The sequence below is a fragment of the Clarias gariepinus genome, chromosome 7 (assembly GCF_024256425.1).
Source record: "Clarias gariepinus isolate MV-2021 ecotype Netherlands chromosome 7, CGAR_prim_01v2, whole genome shotgun sequence".
NCBI classification, from domain to species: domain Eukaryota; kingdom Metazoa; phylum Chordata; class Actinopteri; order Siluriformes; family Clariidae; genus Clarias; species Clarias gariepinus.
Genome location: NC_071106.1, coordinates 7,593,620 through 7,617,664, shown reverse-complemented (window position 1 = coordinate 7,617,664; position 24,045 = coordinate 7,593,620). Strand labels below are relative to the sequence as shown.

At 42.1% G+C, this 24,045-nt stretch overlaps 1 protein-coding gene across 1 annotated transcript in view; it reads right to left on the bottom strand.

Annotated features, from left to right (window-relative positions):
- The window catches only part of dhx36 (DEAH (Asp-Glu-Ala-His) box polypeptide 36), a 41,018-nt gene extending 17,763 nt beyond the window's left edge, over positions 1 to 23,255 (bottom strand). The window contains exons 1-14 of the mRNA XM_053500046.1: positions 22,754 to 23,255; positions 20,590 to 20,747; positions 18,057 to 18,306; positions 17,926 to 17,964; positions 16,928 to 17,098; positions 16,768 to 16,847; positions 13,797 to 13,871; positions 13,393 to 13,559; positions 10,727 to 10,808; positions 10,199 to 10,342; positions 8,378 to 8,483; positions 3,258 to 3,345; positions 2,737 to 2,792; positions 1,269 to 1,333 (exon numbers count right to left, since the gene is read on the bottom strand). Of these exons, the coding sequence (XP_053356021.1) occupies positions 1,269 to 1,333; positions 2,737 to 2,792; positions 3,258 to 3,345; positions 8,378 to 8,483; positions 10,199 to 10,342; positions 10,727 to 10,808; positions 13,393 to 13,559; positions 13,797 to 13,871; positions 16,768 to 16,847; positions 16,928 to 17,098; positions 17,926 to 17,964; positions 18,057 to 18,306; positions 20,590 to 20,747; positions 22,754 to 22,972 (1,700 nt within the window). The 5' untranslated portion in view covers positions 22,973 to 23,255. The remainder of the gene's footprint in view (positions 1 to 1,268; positions 1,334 to 2,736; positions 2,793 to 3,257; positions 3,346 to 8,377; positions 8,484 to 10,198; positions 10,343 to 10,726; positions 10,809 to 13,392; positions 13,560 to 13,796; positions 13,872 to 16,767; positions 16,848 to 16,927; positions 17,099 to 17,925; positions 17,965 to 18,056; positions 18,307 to 20,589; positions 20,748 to 22,753) is intronic.
- Between the last annotated feature and the right edge of the window lie 790 nt (positions 23,256 to 24,045).

The window sequence follows — 24,045 nt, the reverse complement described above, 5'->3', positions numbered from 1 at the left end:
TGTCTACTGGTGATGAGACACAGGTTCATCACTACGAGTCTGAGAGTAAACGGCGGAGTATGGAACGGAAACGTCCTCAATCACAGACCGAGAAAAAGTTCAAAAGCCGACCATCAGCTGGAAAATTCATCAGCGCTTACAGTTTCCTGAGATTCTCATCTTAAGTGCCAGAAGTATTGGAACATTATCAAGAAAAATGTTCAACGATCAATGGCGCTCGTTACAGTGAGACGTTTATTGAAGAGCTGAAGACTAAACGCAGGGGACTGATGGACAAGGGCGCCGTGATCTTGCATGATGCATCATGCACGTCCATAATAGTGTTGGGTGTAACTGGTTACAAAGTACCATGTTAGAGTACTTGGATTATTTTTTTTATTGTAACGAGTAATCTAATGCGTTTACTGTAGGTCCGCCATTTAAGTACATAGTTCTTTTTTCAAAAATGTAATCCGTTATTTAGACAATTTATGTAATTGTGTAATGTATTCAGTTACTTTAAACAGTAACGTCCCCCCAACACTGATCAAACACCAAACGACGAGGATGAAAATTCACTTCTGATGAAGAAGTGAAGACAGCGGTGCATTCGTGACTCATTTCTATTGAGGGAATATGAAAGCTTGTTGACAGATGAACAAAGTCTATTGAAAAGCCAGGAGGATATGTGGAAAATGGTGCATTTGTCTTTTCTAAAAGTTGATTGAATAAATTCTACAGCCAGTGTGCGGATCATTTTTGACTCAGACAGACAGACAGACAGACTAGACAGACAGACAGACAGACTAGACAGACTAGACGGACTAGACGGACAGACAGATGAAATTGCCACCGATATAATTCAGTATATACAGCTATATTAGAGTTTAACATCTATTGGAAACACTATATAAAGATCCAATTGTTTTTCGCTCATTGTTTCATTACCATGAGCACTAAACCAGTTAGTGGCACGACTATTCAGGCCGAGTTACTAAAAGTTCTCAGAAATAAAAACACTTTTCTTACCACTAAACCTATTGAAGCCTGTTCAAGAGAATGTGTGTGTGCGGAGTATTAATTAGGGCGCACTAAAAGCTCAGGCTGTTCCTTTCCGAACCTAAATACTGACAGTTCTTGCTAGGAGAAGCCGGGACACTGGGGTAATTAAGCAAAATGTGGCAATGGTGTCAAACTGTGTTCCTGTTAGGCTGGATAAATCAAAATCTAACAGTAAGGCAAGGCAAAGTGAGAAAAAGCAGCCCACACACACACACACACACACGCACCTGGTTTCTGCTATGTTTGTTGCAATCACGATCTTCCGCACTCCAGGAGGTGGCCTTTTAAAAACCTGATTAGGAACAGTGCGATTAATCAGCGCTCCAGTAGAACATAATAACCGTATTGGACAATGTAGCAAATGCCATAAATTATCCCAAAGTGCTTTACTGAGCCGTGACGTGTGTGTGTGTGTGTGTGTGTGTGTGTGTGTGTGTGAGCAGGCGGAGTACACCCCTAACCAATTAAAAAGTGCCTGATGATTATAATCGCTTGCCTCATGCGCTGCAGTCAAAAACATTTCTAACGACTACAGGTTACACTGTCCCTGAATCAAGCAAAAAAAATATTAAAATGACTGAAATCGGGTTATGAGACATTATTAAAAACTGGACAAAAAAAAAAAAAAAAAAGGATACCGCCTGTTGAGAAATTTGGTTAGGGCAAAAAATAATAAATAATAATAATAATAAATCACGGTTCAGTGTGTTGAAGGTACTGTATATAAGAAATAAAATGTAATGTTCTGTGCATTAATTTGAACTAAAACGAGCACTTGGTATAAACGACGTACGAGGGCGAGTCAAATCTCCGCACTCTGGCTGTTGAATTTATTTTAATTAACTTTTTAAAAAAAAGATAAATACATAAATATTCAACACAATGTCCTTGGCTTTTTAATACACTTTGTCCATCTTTCAACAGGCTTTCATTTCCCCTCATTAGGAGCACGGCGACTGCACCGCTGTCTTCACGTCTTCATCACGAGTGAATCTTCGTCATCATAGGGCTGCTTTCAGGGGACCAAACAGGTGAAAGTCCAACCGATCAAGGGGAGGACTATAGGACTATAACCTAGGGAGGACGCTTTTTATGTTTTTTGCAGAGAGTCGACAGTGTGGGCTGAAGTGCGAGATCGCGACCTCCTGCGTTTGATCCAAAGTTAAGGCTTCAGCTCCCCAATAAGCGTCTCACTGTAACGAGCGCTGTTGATTGATGAACTTTTTTCCTGATAATGTTCCAATACTTCTGACCCTTAGGAATCCCTGGCCCTTGTCAGCATTGATGAATTTTAACGCTGATGGTCGACTTTTGAACTTTTTCTTGCGGATGTTTCTGTTCCATACTCTGACGTTTACTCTCAGGCCCGTACAGGCCAGTAATGATTATCTTTAAAAAACTTTCACCTTCCTTAGAGTATCGCTTCAAATTTTGCAGATATCCAAACTGTTTACGTTCTTCCGCGAGTTGTTTCAGCACCAGGTACATCCTCGGACCATAAAAAAACTAATCACTGCACACTGTGCTACTTCTGTGCAAATCCCATGTGGGAACTTAACTTGAGTGGAAAGCGCTGATGATAAGTCACTGCGGCCAACAGAAGCTTTAATATATTTAACCATGCGAGTGCGGCCCATTTTTGACTCACCCTCGTATAATCTACTAATGAATAAAAGACGCAGACGGAGCTCTTACCTGCGTCTGGTTGACCGTGGGCATCAGGGAGTGTAGTGGAATAATCACAAACTTATCTAAGGTAAAACATTTCAGTAGGAGAAGCACAATCAAGAAATTATATACATAAGCTATGAGTAATTAATCAAGAAAATCACATTAATTAAACAACATTAGCTTAACATTAACATGATATAGTCAGAAGTAACAAGTAGAACGAACACAGGATGGTCTGGTGTCTGATGTGTAAGTGATAGGAGGGGAGGAGGGAGCGAAAATCCCCAAAAGGATAAAAGTTTGTTCTGAGGAGGTCACTGGTCAGTTGCTGTGGCTTTATTGTACATCAATAACGTCTGTTCTTCACTAGCAGAAAGCCCTGATGACTTCAGTGAGTTTTTTTTAAATTAATTTTAAGCCAAGACATGGACAGTGAGGAGAACGACACACTGCACAGCGTATTTATTCCATAGAAAACATACGTCCTTTATTATCCACTAAAGCTGCACGGTTCTAATTGACAGAAAATGTGAGGGGCATCTTACCAGATTTAAACATCTGGTCCGCTATCAGGAGGTCATTCAGGCTGCTGATGTTGTCCCAGCCAGGCAGGAAAACCAGGATGGCTCCGTCCTTCGAACACAAACAAGACAGACAACACAACAGACAAACAAACAAACAAACACAAGGTCCTCATGAGTGTACAACCACACATACTGGACATCTAAAGATGTTCCACTGATTACTGAAAAGCAGGGGGTAAATTTAAACTGTACAAACAGCACAAAAGCTTTAGTTACTGTGTAGGTCAGAATGGGGACGTTGTACCAAATCTTAGAATAGGGACATTTGCCCGATTCTTAGAATGGAGACACTATTTATTTATTTTTTTCCCCCCGATTTTCTCCCAATTTCGGTCATGTCCAATTCCTCCCCGTCACTAGGGGGCTCCCACATTAAAGCTACTATTACCACTCAGTCGGTAGGGCCGACGACTATCACATGTTTCCTCCGGACCACGTTACCCAACCACATATTTTCAAACTGCTCGCTCACCCACCGATTGGGGTGGCGTAACACACTCGGAGGACAGCGCTATCCGCTTATTTCGCTTGCGTAAACTTACAGACGCCCCTGATTGGCTGTAAGACCGTGCTTAATGTGGGAGCACTAAGTACCTCTCATCCCTCCCCTCTGAGAGAGCTCGGCCAATCAGCTCTCTCTAGACCTCCGGCTGCGAGAGGTTACAGCATAACCCGAATCAAACTCGCGATCTCCGGATGATAGGGCGAGCACTTTACCACTCGGAGGCCAGAATGGAGACACTTATAACCATGTCCCTACCCTTTATCTGAGAATGGGGACGTTTCCCCAGAACCTCAGAACGGGGACGTTTCCCCAGAACGGGGACGTTTCCCCAGAACGGGGACGTTTCCCCAGAACGGGGACGTTTTCTCCCGGCTTTTTTATGCACAGCAGTCTCTAGATGGACTGGTGCAAACAACATGCAATAAGCAAGCGGAAATGACTTGAGAATAACAAGACAAGTCAGAGGAAAATGGACACACGGTGAGCAAAAAAAGCACAAATCATGTTTAATTATGAAGCTACAAGGGCAGAACAGGGATCAGAGACTACAGTGGAAAACCGAACTCGAAGTGGCTAGCAAGTGTATCCCTCAAGTCACTACGAGAATCTAAACCTCTGATGCTTTTCTACATTCGATCAGTAAAGCGCATGAGCTCGTTGTGATCAGTATAAAGTGAGAGTAACGTGATCACTAACGAGCATTCCTCCTCCAGCCTGGGGCTTTTGATAGCCAGAAACGAGGGGAGTCCCGATTGTCTTGATTTCTCACCAGACGCCCGTCTGGGACTCATTACACACTGTAGTTGTGTTAAGCGCTAAACAAGAGACAAATAGCTTCTTCGCGAGCAACACCCGCTGGCGTTAGCGATAAACGTTCGTGTAAAGATCTGCTCGGATCCTTTATTTAGTAGCCCGGTGACTTTCTATCAAATATTTAAATGGAGAGGAAAACGTGCGCTGTGTGCACAAAGTGAGAAATATCTATGAGATCGTGGTTAAAAAAAACACGATATTAAAAAGCTGCACTGAATCCATCGGTATGAGTTAAGGAAAGTGATTATAATGTGGAAGAGAGAGAGAGAGAGAGAGAGAGAGAGAGAGAGAGAGTATTACATGCCGGTATGATAAAATCTTCAGTACATATGTGGAAATAAACAACAACAAACATTTCAGTAAATGATCGCTGATCCCCCGTGTCATGTCACGGCCCTGACTTTTAATTAACCAATCATCACGCCTGCCTCCTGACAGATGGAGTGCATCTCAGCGTGTCAAAGTGCTGTCGCGGCCAATCAGCTCTCGCTCTGCTTCCACATCGTGTCTCTCTCTCGCTGCTTGTCGGTCCTATTTTCCTTTCCGATCCGCCTCTCTTGCCTCACTCGCGTTAATAAGGGTCAGGGAAATTTCACTCATCATCTCTGTTATTAGTGTCTCACAACTGGAAGGTTCTGACCCGCAAGTCTAACGGTTTTGTCTAACGGGATTGTTCGGCTTCGCATACAACAAATAAAGAAAGAAATAAACAAACTATACAATTTTTCATTATTAGGTATGGAAAGCATCAGTCATCAAGTCATAACATACTATCATGAAACCTAGCTACTGATTTGATTAATAATTAGTTGTAGCAAAATAGTCATTTTATAAATATCTTTATAAATAAGTTATAAATATTTTATGAATATGCCAATTTGATGTAAAGTTTTTTCAGATTTTTCAGAATTTTTGCACCTCGGCTTTATTTAACATTAAATGTAATTAAATGTAGTCTGTTTCTTATGACATTAGTTATACTTTAAGTTACCTTAAGTTATACGCTAGAGTGCGCCACCGGTGAGATTATAAGGAAAGTAAAATTTTACAGCCTCGAACGACTCCGAAATCTTAAGCGTATGTTGAGCATTTGTAAGCATGTGGGATCTAACGCGACTAATTAGCGCACATATCGTTTTGAGACTTGTGTGCGTGTGTGTGAGCGCGCAATGGGGCATTAAGACTAATTTGCTGGCAAGGTTTGGAGAAAAAGACAGATTGGAAGCTTTTTAACAGCATAAAAATGTTGCAGCACTTAGAAGCTCGTGCACTCGGCACAGAACTGATCACAGCCAGATCGATCGGTGCATCTCTATTATACACGATTCAGGAGTTAATGTGGCGAAAAGAATCGGAATTCATAACAACCCCGCCCCCCAATCAACAGTTATAGTTATCCAAAACGTGCAGTTCCTCAAATGACCACTAGGCTTCAAAAGTGAGTAAATCCACATAGATCCCAAGTTAAAATGTCCAACTTTACAACAGAAATAAACGTTTGCAGTCTGGTACCAAAACAAAAAAAAAACAGCTACATTTCCCATTCATAACAACTATACAGGGGTAAATGTTTATGAAACTTGTCAGTTAAAATGATATTAAACCAGAAAGTTATGTATAATTTGGGAGGAGGGGTGTGGCCGATAAGTAGGCGTGTCCCTTCAACCAAAAGACCATTTGCCCATTTATGGCGAAGTCAGCTCCTGCCAAAATGCCGATGAGACAGCGTCCAGAGTCGAGCCACAAAAGAAACCGTAAGAGAGGGCGTGTCTGGCTCTTATACAGTCTGTGCTTTACGTTAGTCACCTGAGTGGTAAATAAAAATTAATCGACTAGATTAGACATAAATCTGGGGGGGGAAATAAATAAAAAAATAAACACGCATCAGGTGAAGCTCAATGATATATATATTTTTTTTTTGTAAAATAAACCTGTTGCCTTATAGCTGACTAAAATCTATAAATATAAGCAGACAGACGTCTGAAAATCTATTACCCCTCCCCAGACGATCCCTTTAAGCAGATATCCTGCCTGTAAATGAGCTCCGATTCAGATGACCTCGTCCCCACACAGGCCCTCGTCCCCACCCGGTCGTTAGCAGCGTTAGCGAAACCACTGCGATCCAAAGCGGACCGGTTCGTCTCTCCTTCCCTGTGTGTCTTTTTTCTTACTTAACGTCAGCGTTAAGCCCGAATACAGACTCTTTGTTCTTTTGCATTTCACAGCACAGGAACAAAAAAGCGCATCATTAAGCTTCTGCTGCAAACATCAGAAGGTAAACAGCCAGGGGCAGCGCTCTGAAGCCGTCCTCGCGGTGCGGAACACGGCGTGCGTACGTGCGTTTGTGTTTCAATTACGAGCCCGCTCCGGCGTTCCCACGCACCGGACGAATCATTCTTATAACGCAATTAGGAGGATGTCTAGATGCTGTGTGTGTGTGTGTGTTTCAGTCAGGAAATACGAGTCCCTGTACAAACCTGCAGCCTTTAAGTTAGACACAGTTATAAACACCAGGGATGATTGTACTAATAGATATGCATTATTTACCAAAGACAAAAAAAAAGTGAGGAGAAAGAGTGAAAAAAAAAAAACAACACTCATTTATACAAAGCAGCTGGTCGTCAGCTCGTTACGATTCTGTTAGTTTACACTGTTTAATGCATCAGGCAACGAGAAGAAATCCTGAACATCATAAAATGTGCTGGAGACCAGAGAAGATGAGAAGAAGAAGAGATAAGTCAAAAAGAGAAGTGAAGAGAAAGGGGGAGAGCAGAGAGAAGAAAGAGCTGCATTGGCATGAGTCAAGAAGAGAAGAGAAGAATTACAGGGAAAAAAAAGCAGAGGAGAAAAAGGAGGGGAGAGAAATGGAATCGAGTACAGTCAAGAAGAAAAGAGGAGAAAAAAAAATAAAGAAGAGGGTTGACATGAGTCGAAAAGAGGAGAGAAAAGAAGCAGAGCAGAGAAAATAAATATAGAGTCAAGGACAAGAGGGAAGAGGAGATAAGAGGAGAAAAAGGGAAAGGAAAGAAAGATATGATTCAAGATAAGAAGACAAGGAAAGACGAAAAGGAGGGACGAAAGAAGAGGGAAAAAGTAGAGGAGAAAAAGAGGAGGGAAAACAGATATGAGTCACAAAGAGAAGAGTTGACATAAGTTAAAAAAAAAAAAGGACGGGAGAGTGAAAGATGAAAAGAGACAAGGAGAAAAAAAAACAGACGAGTCAAGATGAGAAGCAGAAACAAGAAAAAGAAGATGAGAGTGGAGAAGAGGAGGACAAAAAGAGGGAAGGTAGATATTAGTCAAGCATACAATGGGAAAAAAAGTAAAAATGGAGAAAGCAGGGAGGAAAAAAAAGAGAGACCCAAGATGAGACGAGATGAGATAAGGAAGAGAAAAGGAAGAAAAAATTAAAGGAAAAAAAGAGGAGAAAAAAAGGATAATGAGAAAAAAGAGATATGAAAAAGGGAAAGTAAAGGTGAGGGAAGGATGAGGTAAGTCAAAATAAAGAAAGGAGAGAAGACATGAGGAGAGAGAGTGAGGAGGGATAGAGAGAGAGAAAGAGCAGAAAGGACGACAGAGCATCTGTTAAAGCGGCTGATTAACACCCATCTCATGCCAATGTTTGTGCTTTATTAGTGCTTAAAGCAGTGCCATCTGCCTCAGTGCTGCAAAAATCCATCACACACACACATTCCTACTCTCTTCCAGACAGACACACTGATAAAAGGCACACACACACACACATACATACACACACACTCACGTCTTCGTTCAGCACGATGTGGCGAATGAGCGCTACGATCAGCTCCAGGTTGATCTTGTCGTCCTCGTCCATCATCTCCAGGGCGTCGACGGTGCTGTCGGAGAACCTGCCAATCAGAGAGCGGCAAAGAGGCGAGACCGGAGGCGGCATGTCAGACTGGAGTGTCGCTATTTCACAATGACATCCTGTCACACTCATCACATGCTAACTGTGGGGCTGAAGTTCCTCAGAGACACGCTGAACTCGCATGTGAACTTCACCTGTCAAACAGCGCCACCTTGTCTGGGTTCGTCTGTGCTTTGTGGGAACGGGACAGCGCTGGTGTAGCACATGAATGCAGATGCTTTAGCTAGAGTATCCACCTCAAACCAACTCGAAGCGCTAGAGTATCCACCTCAAACCAACTCGAACCGCTAGAGTATCCACCTCAAACCAACTCGAAGCGCTAGAGTATCCACCTCAAACCAACTCGAAGCGCTAGAGTATCCACCTCAAACCAACTCGAACCGCTAGAGTATCAACCTCAAACCAACTCGAACCGCTAGAGTATCAACCTCAAACCAACTCGAACCGCTAGAGTATCAACGTCAAACCAACTCGAACCGCTAGAGTATCAACCTCAAACCAACTCGAACCGCTAGAGTATCAACCTCAAACCAAATCGAACCGCTAGAGTATCAACCTCAAACCAACTCGAACCGCTAGAGTATCAACCTCAAACCAACTCGAAACGCTAGAGTATCAACGTCAAACCAAATGGAAACGCTAGAGTATCAACGTCAAACCAAATGGAAACGCTAGAGTATCAACGTCAAACCAAATGGAAACGCTAGAGTATCAACCTCAAACCAACTCGAAACGCTAGAGTATCAACCTCAAACCAAATCGAAACGCTAGAGTATCAACCTCAAACCAAATCGAAACGCTAGAGTATCAACCTCAAACCAAATCGAAACGCTAGACTATTAACCTCAAACTAAATCGAAACGCTAGAGTATCGACCTTAAACCAAATCGAAACGCTAGAGTATCAAACCAAATCGAAACGCTAAAGTATCAACCTCAAACCAAATCGAAACGCTAGAGTATCAACCTCAAACCAAATCGAAACGCTAGAGTATCAACCTCAAACCAAATCGAAACGCTAGAGTATCAACCTCAAACCAACTCGAAACGCTAGAGTATCAACCTCAAACCAACTCGAAACGCTAGAGTATTAACCTCAAACCAAATCGAAACGCTAGAGTATTAACCTCAAACTAAATCGAAACGCTAGAGTATTAACCTCAAACTAAATCGAAACGCTAGAGTATCAACCTCAAACTAAATCGAAACGCTAGAGTATCAAACCAAATCGAAACGCTAGAGTATCGACCTCAAACTAAATCAAAACGCTAGTGTATCAAACCAAATCGAAACGCTAGTGTATCAACCTCAAACCAACTCGAAACGCTAGAGTATCAACCTCAAACCAAATGGAAACGCTAGAGTATCAACCTCAAACCAACTCGAAACGCTAGAGTATCAACCTCAAACCAAATCGAAACGCTAGAGTATCAACCTCAAACCAAATCGAAACGCTAGAGTATCAACCTCAAACCAAATCGAAACGCTAGAGTATTAACCTCAAACCAAATAAAAAAAAAGGCAAAGTATTAACCTCAAACATAAAAAAAACAGTATTATTCCTAAACTAAAATGCTTGATTCTGATTGGTCAGAAGGTCTAATCCTTGATACTTGTTCCAAATCATAATTTCTAAATCATGATCTGCGAAGCGAGAGAGTGTGTGTGTGTGTGTGTGTGTGTGTGCGTGTTGAACCTGTCTCGGAGTGTGCGAGCATAACAAGGCCAGCTGTCCTTGTACTCCTCTTCTTTCTCCTGTTTCTCAGGCCGCATGTTTTGTCCGCTCATGAAGCCTCTCCTGAAGCGAGGACGTCGATCCTGCTGCTGCTGCGGCCGGAACCTGTGAAGCGGAGCGAAATTCCCACGAGGTCATTAAACGCACTCATGAAGCGTATTCCCACAGGACATAAACGAACTCAGGCATACATAATAATATCTTTATAGAGAGGTATTCCACTGTACACACTCACTGAATCCCCTGATACCTGCAGTATAACGTTCTGATACACGCTGACGCTCAACCATTTTTTTAAACCAAGTATTTCAACCATTTTATTTCTCATGGTCCTCTCTCAAGCTATTTAAAAAGCATGTTATTTAAAGACAAGTGAAGTTTGACATTGCTCTATAAGATATAGTGACTTAATATGTGCAAAGAGTTGGAGAGAACGTTAAAGGGTTTCATTCCTTACACAACCGAATGCTGCTTTAAGCCAGAACTCACCTGAGCATCTCGACTACATCCTCCAGCAGGTACTCTTTCACGGGGAAGGTGTGTCCCGGGATGTGGATCATGGGGCAGTTATCTGCATGAAGACCAAAAGAAAGAATGTCATATTAAACAGGATTCTTTTTCGCCCACAGTGTTTAATGCTCAGATTCCCGCTGTTCAGGAAGCTTGATCACTCAAAGTTGGGAAGATTAATCGGATCGTTAGCTTTATTCGATGTCCTGCAGGGACACTTTCATAAACCACCACTGCTGGTGGAGATGTTCACGCTGATCAAAGCTAATTTATCATGTTATAAATCATTGTTAGACGACGCGGCTCTGCGTGACAGCTTTGGCGTTTACTGGAGAAAAATATTTCCCGCAGCATGGGACTGAGGTTTATTGTTCTATACAGGATTAGGAGAATTGTTTATATTGGTATGTAAATGAAGATAAATGTAGTAAATTCCCTGTCTTTGTAACCATTTAACATGTTTATTAAAGAAGAAAAAAAACAATGGAGAAATGTATTTTTTCTACTCATTGTATGCATTTTTATCATTTTAATTATTTCCTTGGGTAACAAACAATAATGACCATTTTTCTATTTTACTGGTCCCATTATAGACCTCTAGGAACAAATGGTTGAGGTGTTTCTCAATGGTAAAATAATCATTGTTACATTTAAAAATGAAAAGGAAAAGAAAAAGCAAATAAATAAAATCTAAAAAATATTTTGTGTGGTGGTACAACAGCACATGTTTTTGGGCATTAGATCCACTTTATTTCTTGTGTTACACTACCGAGCAATTAATAAAGCAGACTATTTAAAGACATCCCAACATCTCGTGGAATTTATATTATATATATTTTTGCACAGCATACCTCAACCGAGTGGTAGAGATAGCTCAATCAGGTTAAGTTTGACACGTTGTTCAGTAAGACATGACAAATAGAAAAAACGCTGTACCAAAAAGTTGAGGACAGCGTTGGATTTTAATGAATTTTTTAAAATAATTTCATATTTATTTGATTTCTGTGTCACTTTTCAGAATTTCTTCCTCAGGCAGTTTTTCCCTCTCATTAGGGGCTGAATTCTATATCAAAGTCAAATTTATATAACTGAAAATATTTTTATTATTAATTTATTTATACTTCATACTGAGAAAGAACTTGAATGAAAAACATCATTTCTAGAATTTGTGGTAGAGACAGGGTATGAGCAAAAGAGAAATACATCACCAGTACCAATAATTATCTTATTTGAGTAACTATACAGAAATAACCAGTCAAATTTGATTAGGAGCTGTCAATCAGAGTAAATACCATGATATTTCTCTCTCTGTCCGATTTGATTTTGATTGGCATTTCCATACACAGCGATAGCCACACCCAGTGCTCACCTGTGCCAGGGTTTATGATACATGCTCAGGTTTTCAGCTCGATCACTCACTCTTTAAAAGAAGACCTATTAAAAAGCTATAGATTTTAAGATGGAAATGGGATAGATCTCTAAGAAAAGCTTGCACTTCCGCTTGCTAAAGGCCAACACAGAGAGGCTAAGGAGAAACTTCTTCCCACAGGCTATACGGGACTCCACTCATAGGACTTTCTTTCACACACGTGTTGGGACACACCAAAACCAACCACTTTGCACAGGACTGAAGTACACAAAACATATACGTTGCACATTTCTGGTTATGTTTATATAAAAACGAGGATTGCTGTTGCACTATTGCACATTTTAAAGATCATCATCTCATTTCACACTTCATGACCTGCTGGATGCACATACTTTATACAGTTTATTTATACAGTTCTTACTTCATACATTCTTATATACAGTATTTTACATATTTCAACTTTATACTTTATTTGTAGGGCCCAAGCACTACAACATCAGCCCTGTGTCATCATTGTGTGTGAGATGAACAACTCAACAGGAAGTCAGTTATATCATGACTTTTGCCGAAACGCACTGATGGATTTTGATATACTCCTCCTAGGGGGTTTTTATGATCGCTACCAAACCGGGCCGATGTGATCTGAAGACATTGAGGATGCAAAATTGCAGAGTGATTTTTGATATCTTAAATGGGTCGGCTGTGACGATGCCTTAAACTTACGCTGAAAAGTGGTTACTAACTTTCTGTGGGACATCATACTGAGTGAGATAAGACTCAGTGACTTCATAGTTTGATGTTTTTTTGGGGGGCATTTTTAGAGGTTTAAACATAAAACTCCCCCCTTTTCTAAAATGATGTCATAATGGTATTGGGATATCCCCTTTAAATGCATGTGCCCAGATGGCGATGGCGGAGGATGCTTGGGCCCGCTCATCGTTGCTTGCGACTATATTATTGTGTTTAATTTTATTGTAAAAAAAATTGGACATTTTATATTTTATTCTTTTCAAGTAGCATTTTGCCTCCTGATTTCCGGCTTCATTTCTAAGTAATAAATATCTCACAGGTATCGAGATCACCTGATACTTAAGGGTTCGGTGTTGGGATCATATTTAAAAAGAAAACGCGTTAACTCTAGCTAGAAATTTTTATATCGAAAAAATATTGAAGATTTTCCCAACCGGTGGTATAGAGGTTTTTACCACACTTTGTGCCCATGTGTTTCCATGGTAACTACTAGGTTGACCATCTATATGCAGAGTATAGTTTTTACCGAAGTACTTGCTGAACTTGTCGGCGTTCATGGTGGCGCTCATGAGCACTATCTTGAGGTCGTCTCTGTGGGTCAGGAGGTCCTTCACGATGTTCAGGAGGACGTCTGAGTGCAGGCTGCGCTCGTGGATCTCGTCTAGAACCAGGTGACTGATACTCGACAAACACCTGAGACACAGGAGAACATTATAGGAGTGTGTGCGTGCGTGCGTGTGAGATAAGGAACCTCAAGGTATCTCTACAGACAGTTCGCGGCTGTGTGTTTTATCAGAGCCATTATTTACTCTAACGTGGCTATGTGTGTGTGTGTGTGTGTGTTTTAACAAGCGTGCGCTCGTAATCTAATCTGCGACAGACACGTGGTAGGCTGATGTAAATAAGTTTCGCAGACGGAACAACACTTACGGGTCCGAGCGCAGCCACTGAAGAATAATTCCCGTCGTACAATACAGCACCGAGCCTTGTTTCCGTGGCAACCGGCTGGATAGCAGCGCCCGGAGGATGAGCGCAGATACGCCGTCATGACGTAAAGCGGGAAGGGGGGGATAAATAAAAAACACACAAACGTTTTATTAAAAGACTCCATCGACACAACACACGTTCACATCACACGGCGTCCGATCTCTTCATGCTGCGCGTCAGAGCGGGTTAAACCAGAGTTACATTACAGGAGGTGAACTCTGTAAGGAGAGGACGGAGTGAGGGACGAGATCAGATCACATTTATTCCTCTACTCAATCTTCACTCTCCTCACAGCAGCTCTGAGGAATAACACCAGCATTTTAATCAAGAGGAAACAGAATACTGCAGGGAACAAAACACACCTCCCTAAAGTCAGGGAGTTTCAGGCGGAATTGTACACACACACACACACACACACACTCCGCAGAGCTGTACTGCACCTTTCATTCCGATGTTCTACACTGTATCAGTTCTCATGTACTGCACTCTCAGTTTTTTGCTTTCTGTCTCACCAGTTCTCTTGGTCTGTCTCTTTCCTTCTCTTTTTTTCTCATTCTCTTCTTTCGACTCTCTGTCCTACTCTCTGTCCTACTTTCTCTTTCTCACTTCCTTTTACTCTTGCTTTCTCTCGATCTTTCCATTCTCCTGCTATCTCTCCCTCTTTAATGCTCAGTTTCCCACTTGTTTCTCTCAGTAAGTTTCTCTTATTTCTCTCTTGCTGTCTCTCACCTTTTCTCTTGTTCTGTCACTTTCTTTCTCTCATGTTCTTGCTTTCTACCTCTCTCACTCTCTTTTGCTTTCTTTCTCTTCGTGTCTTTTGCTTTTTCTCTCTTCATGTCTTTCGCTTTCTCCCCTTGTCTTGATTTCAATCTCTCGCAGTCTGTCTCTCTCTTGACCTGCCTCATGCTTTCTAGTGATCTCTCATTCTCTTGCTCTTTCACCTTCTCTCTCTCTCAGTCTCCTGCTTTCCTTCTCACCATTTCTCTTGTTCTGTTTTTCTTTTTCTTTCTCCTCATTAGCTCTTACTCTCTATCTCTGTCTCACTCTCTTCGCTTTCTCTCTGTTACTGTTTTTCACTTTCAAGCTCTTACTCTGCCTTTTGCTTTCTCACGTTCCATCTCTTTCTCTCATTCTCTGGTCTTCCATCTCCCAGTCTTACTGTCTCTTACTGTCTTTTACATTCTCTTACTCTGTCTCTAGTTTTCTAGTGCTTTTTCTCCATCTTCTCTCACTCTCTTGCTATCTATCACTCTTGCACTCTCAGTTTCTTACTTTCAATACCACCTCAATTCTGTCATTTTCTTTCTCTCATTTTCTTGCTTTCTATCTCTGCCTCACTCTCTGTCCTTCACTTTCACTCTCCCTCAGTTTCACTCTGTCTTTCACTTTCTTTCCCTTACTAGCTTTCGCTTTCTCCCTCACTCTCACTTTATCTCACTTTCTTTTCTTTATCCCTTTCAGCTCTGTCTCTGTCTTCATGCTCTGTAGTACTTTCTCTTTGTCGTCTCTCATTCTCTTGCTTTCTATTTTACTTGTTTTCTCAGTTTCTTACTTTTTATCCTTCTCTTAGTCTCTTGCTTTCTGTCTCCCCTTTTCTCTTATTCTGTCACTTTTTTTGTCATTCTCTTCTTCTTTCCAACTTTGTCTCATTCTCTGTCTTACTGTCCCCCCCCAAAGGATCGTGATTATGAACGGTGCCTTATTTAAGGTGCTTTGTCTTTTACTTTCCCTCTCTTAATCTTTCACTTTCTCTCTCTCTCTCTGCCTTTTACTTTCTCTCTTTCTCTCATTCTCTTACTTTCTATCTCCGTCTTTCTTTCTCTCTATACTTTCACTTTCTCCCTCACTCTGTCACTTGCTCTCTACTGCTTACTTGCCATCTTCTCTCATTCTCTTGCTCACTTTCTGTGTTTCACTGTCAGTTTCTCACTTTCTATCTTACCTTCTCCTTTTTTTGCTTTCTTTCTCCTTGCCTCATTCTGTCTCACTTTCTCTCATTTACTTCCTCTTCTTCTGTCTCCCACTTAAAATCTATTTGCTTTCCTACTCTCTCTCTCTCCAATTCATTTCCATTCATTCCCTGTACCTCTGAAACAGTAACAGAACAAGAGAAATTGTGAGACAGAAAGCAGGAGGCTAAGAGAGAGAAAGTGAAAGAGCAAGAGAAGTATCTCTGTCTTTCTTTCTCTCTCTCCATACTTTCACTTTCTCTCTCTCTCTCTCTCTGCCTAATTCTGTCTCACTTTCTCTCTCTGCCTCATTCTGTCTCATTTTCTTTGTCTCATTCGGTCTCACTTTCTCTCTCTCTGTCTAATTCTGTCTCACTTTCTCTCCTTTGCCTCATTCTGTCTCACTTTCTTTGTCTTATTCGGTCTCACTTTCTCTCTCTCTGTCTCATTCTCTCTCACTTTCTCTCTCTGTCCTACACTTTATCTTTTTTACTGTTTTTTACCTTCTGTCTCTTTCTGTCTTTCACTTTCTCTCTCCTATTGTCTCTTTCATTTTCTCCTCTTACTCGGTCTCTCGCTTTCTCTCTCACTTTACATCTATGTGCTTTCCTACTCTCTCTCTCTCCCCAAATCATTTCATTCACTGTACCCCCGGCCCTCTCCTAACACTCACCTATCCTCTCCTCTCTCTTCACTCTCCCTCCTCCTCTCACCCTTGATGGATCTTTATGACTATCAAGCAATATGGTCATAAAGATGAGCAATAACGTTAAGTAGTCTCCGCCCCCTCTCCGCCCCCTCTCCTCCTGTGACTTGCCGTGCAGTCAGAGTGTGGCGCTGTCGCTCTTGCTGCAGTTTTCATCCTCTATTTCTATTTAACAGCTGATTAAATCTAGACCATGAACCCCAAACTGTGACTAAATATCAGTTCTGGATTCGGACCGAAACCAGCTTCAGGTCGTCACCTCTGCAGACGGATCTGATATCCGCAGGACTTCCCCTCTCCGACAGACTCCGCCCTCTCCGCCGCCACCCTCTCGGCCACCTGCGCACACATTACAGTGTTACCGTTGAACAGCGACCGCGACCACACCATCACTAAGGCGTCAGGCGAGTCTCACGCACGGATATGGCGCTGATGCGGCGCGGCTGTGTGCACGCCACCCTGCAGAGCGAGCCCGCGCCACGCTCGATGTAGTCGTCCAGGATGAACTGCGGCACCTGCGTGGTCTTTCCACAGCCGGTCTCTCCGCTCACTACCACCACGCGGTTGGTCTGGATCAGCTCCACCAGCTCCTGCGCGCACACACACACACACACACACAAAACTCTAATACACACCTCATATAATTTACATTGAATATAACTGCAAATCTCATTCAATTACCTTTAAAACCATTAAATATTCTTTCATACATTTTTTCCATCACCTCATCCCTTCCCTGCCTTCCTCTCATTCGTTCCTTGCCCTTTTCCATCTTTCTTTTCTTCCCACAGTTCTTTCGATCCCTCCATTACTTCCATTTTTCACCTTTCATCCTTCCCTCCCTACCTTCCATTACATCCTATCCTCCCTACCTTCCTGACCTCTGTTTTTTCCATCTCTCTATTTCTTTCCTCCTTTATTTCATTCCCTCCCTCTCGCTTCCATTATTTCCTTCCTTCCCTACATTTCGTTCCTTCCTTCCCTCCCTCCCTACCTTCCTGACCTCTGTTTTTTCCATCTCTCTATTTCTTTCCTCCTTTATTTTCTTTCTACCCTTCATTCTCTCTCTACCTTCTGTTCTCTCATTCCCTACATTGTCATTCCGACTCCTTCCTTCCCCCTGTTTTTTTTCTTCCCTTCCTTACCCACACTCAGTCCCTCCCTTTCTTCTTTCCATCCCTCAAGTCTTTCCTTTCCTTCCTCCCTTCTCTTAATTTTCTCTCCCTTCCTTTCCTTTCCTTCATTCTTCCTGTCCATCCGCCCGCCCATCTGTCACAGCCACATTCCAGCCGTACTGATGTTCATCTCAACAGCACTCCCTCTCACGCTCTATTACTTAATCGAACACAGATTAGTTATCCCGGTATGATGATGTAATCTGGACACACTCGGTACAGAGCATGGACGACCACGTTACCTCTCTCATGCCGTAAGAAGGCAGCTTCTCTCGAAATCTCTGGAACGATAAAGATGACAGGTCAAATGTGGTTAATAGATTATTCTTCAGCATAACAGAAATAATAAATGCCCCTTCTCTCCGTCTCTCACCAGCATGTCCAGGTATCTTGGATTCTGTCTTTTGCTCTTGAGGTCGCTTTTCAGCTCTTCATCCAGCGAAGGCTTACGCTCGATCTCCTGCATCAGGTATTCCAGATCTCGCTCCGTGCACTGTTCCTTCACGTCCGTCTTTATCTCCGGCTCCTCTTCCTTTACCTTCACCGCCTCTATTTTAGCCACTTTTACTGTTTTCCGCGGCTCTTCTCGAGGCTCTTCTGGAGGCTCGTCGCCATCGAAGTAGCTACGAGTTACAGAGAAAGCACGTAGTCGAGTCAAATTTGCAATGTGGCGAGGAATAACACACTTGGGCGTGAGCGGTTATAGGAAAATAATTAACAACGGAGTGAGGTGGTGAAGATGAGATACTGTTACACTTACATTATGTCCTGAAAACAATGGGGACGCCAATGGGGACGCCAATGGGGACGCCAATGGGGACGCCAATGGGGACGCCAATGGGGATGTCAATTGATTTATTAAATAACATTACAGTTGCTATTTCTAGGGCATAAATCACTTTTAGGAGTCTTCAGAGGGGTTGTTATGACGAAGGCTGCGCTCACATTACAAGCCGCATCGCTCGATTCCGATTTATTTAGTCAGCTCTGATTTGCACGTCATGACGGTTTAAAGCAAAGCTAACATATTTATGAAATACGCACGTGGACAAAGGAAGAAAAACCCGCAACGGCCGCTAAAATAATTTGAATCTGATAAAGTAATAGTGAATAATAATATAAGGAACACTACTGGAAACAGACATGGAGTTTAGATTGTAACAATAATAAAAAAAAAAAAACAATAATAAAAACCACGGACACAAATGAAGGGAGCTGTAACCTAATGATGTGTTGCACGACATTCTGAGGGGGGCATTGTACTGAAGTGGTTTCTGTAGCTCTCAGTGAGACTTGTCCCCCTGCCAACAGGTAGTCTACATCTCACTCGTCATGATCGAACTGCTCCATCAGCCTCAGGTTTGAAGTTTGCCTTCTCCACACGGCTCTTTACATGAATTAGATCAGGGTTTATAGGAGGCCACTGGAGACGACTGAGCTCTCTGACAGTGGGGAGCACGTTTCAATCAAATTTTATTGTACCCTGAACAAGACACCTCGTGCCAGACTCTGCAAAGCTGCAGCAAGAACATAATCCAGCCTCCTCCTCCTCCTCCTCCTTTAAGCTTCTTTTGTGATTTTTTTTTTTTTTGCATTCAGCTGAAAGATCTCGCCAAAAATCTCCTGCTTCGTCTATCCAAAGGACGTTCCCCCAGAAGCATTGTGCACTGTCAAATTCCAGTCAATGACTGACATTATTTTATTTTTTTAAATATGATTTGCCCTTTAACAATGGAGTTCTGCAAGTCTACTTTTGCTCAACAGCGACAGATGGTGTGATCCGACACTGACGTATATCGACCTTGGAGTTTATCTTAAACCTCTGGAAGGTGTCCTTGGATCTTTGGATACCATTCGTATTACCATTCTAATCAATCTGATGTCAGTTTTCCACCGGCGCAAATGTTTTAGACGGGTCAAATTATTGGCAAGGAAAACAACTTGGGAGATTTGGAATGACTGGAATTGGGTTAAGAAACCGTCAAGACGTTAACAAAACCTTAATGAAATGGTTGGGGGGGGGGGGGGGTTGAATGGTGATCACTTGAACGGTTGGTGAAATTGGATTTCAGGTTGGACAAATTCGCCAGTAAGCAGTATTACAGTACAGTAAGCGAATTTCCACGCAGTGTGATGAGAACTCAGAAGATTAGAGAAATAAGAAAACCACTTGTTATTGAGACAAGGGAGGCTTTGGTTTGCTATGGAGCAAAAAGATTGGACTTTGGAGCGATGGACAAAGGTCTTGTGGTCTGATAAGTGCGGACTGACCCTATTGCAGGGCGATGTGCGTGTCAGGGTAACTGTAAAAACCTGTGGAGGCAGTGTTATGCTTAACTTGCTCAGGTCTAGGCTCAGCGACGTTATGGGGCAACAAAATGAAATCAACTGACGACCTGAATGTACTGAATAAGATGTGAGTTTTTTTTCTACCCTGATGCTCAAATTGTGAAAGACTGGTTCTAGGAGAATGATGAATTCTTTTCACATGTGAACTGGACGCCACACTGTGCACCGTAATCACAGCTAAAAGTCAGTGAATAAATATTAGTGTGTGTGTATGAATCGGTGTGACCGATTTTGGTCAGGCAGTGTATTTGCAGGTATAGTCAAAGAAATATTAAGCTGCTTGGAGATGGTTTTATATCCAAAACCTTTATCATGCTTGTTGATCATTTTCTTTTCTCTCCTTGGACAACTTTCTACCGAGCAGCACTGTGATGACTTTTCTCTGTTTAAATACTGAAGACACTGCAATGTCCACAAATCCTTAAAACCCGATTTAACTATTAAAAAAGAAATAAATCTATAATCAGCATCAACTGAGTAACAAAAAAATATATATACCGCTTTCTGAACAGCTTCCCAGGTTAAGCGTACAAACCGGGCTGCGTGAGGAAACTCACCTGTGTCCGCTTGGTTCCGGCTTCACCTGACGGTACGGTGGGACGGACGGCTTGTAGTCACGGGACGGTTCCCAGTCACGGGACGGTTCCCCCTGGACTGAATTTAAGAGCTGCGTGATGTGCTGCTCTCTCGACTCGTCCATCTGAACCACAGCTCTCTAAGAATGAGCAGAGATTACTTGGTTACACAAAACAGCATTTTCATTAGGAATGGAAAGACAAGTGAAGGGATGCACGAGCCAGATACGGAAGCGTGCTTCGTGTTACAGCTTAATAAACCTTTAAACAGAGGCTAATGAAAACTAATTACTAACTAATTAATGGTGCTTGCAAAGCCCCTAAGGGGGCAATTTACCCGAAGAAAATCCCATACACTTAACATTGAGGCCAACAGTGACGGATTCTAGCACAAGAATTTTGTAAAAATATAAAATGTCAGAACACACCCCGCAACAGGGTATAAGTTGCACTCCTGGGGTGCAAAAGGTGCCCAAATTTGCCAAACTGACATATTATATGGTGAAGGTTGTCCCCGTTAAAACAGGAAGTGCTCACAGTTGCCTTCCCTGCTATGGGAACTTCCATAGAAACGTTGAAACTGAACCTAACTGTGGATCCCGCCGTCATAGAGATATGGGGACGGGCTCATTTTACTCAGGCAACCAATCAGTCTCTCAGGATCATTGCGAAGCTGTCAAGCCACGCCCTAGCAAACCACTTTAGGGCATCTTAGCAACTGATCCCATAAGACGTCATTATAAAAGGGCCAGAGCTCACATTTTCTTCAGAAATGTACCTCTTTTAGTCATTTTTGTTATTAAGTTTTATATATCAGATAGATTGATAGATGGATACTAAATTGATTCTGAAGAGAACTACAAACATAGAGTAGCAAGGATAGTGAGGATGAGAATCATCAGTCACAACCTGATACAATATTATCATGATACCTAAACAAACAACAAAAGATCCAAAGAACAAAAGTCGGTCCGAAAAGCAGCACCGAAACAGAACATGCTCTTCTGCTTGGCAAAAACTCCATACACAGTTTGACTAGTATTGGACATGATGGACAGCACTTTGTTCAAGGTCATCTTTTCCAGCGAGTCCAGCTGGAGGCACCACGAGGGACGACACACATCATTAATCCTGTACAAACAAGAGGAGAAGTCTTGCACCAGATTACACCTTACAGGTAACTTCTGCAACCATCTGCAGTCCCCAAAAGTTCAGTCACTCAATAGTTCGGGACTGAAATTCCTACAAACAATTCTGTACCTGAGACTCCAATAACAAAAGTAGACACCATATTAACTTAAAAACGTCTCTTATTATATCCACACCTGTAAGGTGTAATCTGGTGCAAGACTTCTCCTCTTGTTTGTACAGGATTAATAATTATGTGCGTCGTCCCTCGTGGTGCCTCCAGCTGGACTTGCTGGAAAAGAGGACCTAAATACATTTACATCTCATTAAGGTTTGTTATGGACGTCATGGGCTTTCAACAGGACGTTAGTTATTTTGGATTGCTTGCAAAAAATCACCTGACGTAATTTGATATACTTCTTCTAGGGGATTTACACAATCGCCACCAAACCAGGCCCATACGATCTCAAGACACTGAGGATGCAAAATTGCGAAGGGATTTTTGATACCTCAAACGGCTCAGCTGTGGCGGTGCCTTAAACAAGTGCTGAAAATTATGCTAATAACTTCCTGAGTGACATCATATTGAGATACGTCACAACGAGTGACATCATACCGAGATGCTTTTATTTTCCTGCTGCCGGGGCTTTTTCTTTTTACATGATCAAAAAGCACACAGGTTATATCATCTAGTGCAACCTGTGGGGAGGGGCTGGGGGCAACAGCGCAGGTGCTTGGGCCCGATCATCGCTGCTTTGCAATTACATTTGAATCTTGATTTCTTTTTTTATACTTGATTTTTGTGTTTCCTGAAGCATGAGCACCAACTCTGGTTGTGTTAGTCCTAGTGCAAACATCTTGGACTATCCTTAAATGATACCAACGAGGCCAATAATATTCGGACACCTGCCCTGAGCATCACACCATAGAGTGCTCGTGTGCATTGTGAATGCATAATCAAGTCAGTGTTTATCTGAAAGCGTCCTGATTGTTAATATACTGCAGTAAAGCTGCTCACCGACTTCCTCTCGGCCTCGGATCGTTTCACTCCTCCCCATTTCGCGTACCACAGTCCGATCTCTCTCCCTTTCAGGTGCGGCGGGTGTTTCCCACGGCCTCCGCCGCCTCGAGGCTGCTCATCCCGGGCTTCCCAGTCGGAGCTCCACCGCTCTCCACCTCCACCACCTCCTCCTCCTCCTCCTCTCCGGCCTCTCCCTCTCCCGTAGCCGTAACTCATCCCGGATGCCTGGGTTACACCGTCTCTTTTTTATTTACTCACAACAATAACGGAGAATAAACACAACGCGCTTCTGTGTCTAAGGCATCAAAACAAGCCACACACGCGCTGGTGATATGCTATACACCGAGTCCAGATTGTTTCGATATAAACCAAATCTTCCTATATTTTAATATTTATTCAGAATTAAATTATTTAACATTTTAAAAATCCCGAGTTAAACATGATTTTCGAGCTAATTACAAGAAGCCGGCTTCCCGGCGCACAATAAACGCGTCATTAAGCTTCCGGGTTCTGGTGCAGTCTGATGACGTAGGATTGGTTAGCTCGAGCGTCTCCGATGCTAAATTCTCACTTGTAACCTTTATACGATGTTAATGAATAAATAAGTAGACGAAATAAATATATTAATAATAAGTCGATGTTTATAGACCGTTAATTTGACGTAACACGCCTGTTCCATCGAACGCTTTTTGTTTTGCTAAGTAACGGTTCTGCGCATGCGCACACTGACAACCTTGGATATGTTTTTCTTCTATCAGTCTATGCTACCTCTCTTTTTTTTTTTTATAAATATCTATAATAAAACATCAAAACATACTCCACTTACTGTGATAGTACATTTACCTCTTTACAATTTACATTTTCTCACAGGGAAGCACAAATCAATATACTATAATAATATATATATTTGACAAGGCAGCACAAATTGACAGAAAAATTATATGCTCTTGTGCTTTGTCTTTTTCTTTCTAACAGAACCAGGTCAAGAGCATACATAAACTGCCACAAATAGTTTCTTTTTATAGCTTCAAGTAAAATAACTTCAGTCTAGTCAAAAGTTAATCATTTATTTTTTATTATAGGATTGGAAGTCAATATAATTTTCCTCGCAAAGAGGTATTGTGGTTTGCACTTACACCTTTAGTGTCGAGGGTTCGATTCCCACCTCGGGGTCTGTGTGTGTAGAGTTGGCATGTTCTCCCTCTGTCTGGTGGGTTCTCTCTGGGTACTTCGATTTCCTCCCACAGTGCAAAGAAAACAGAACAGAAAAAAACTTCGCTTGTGCAATA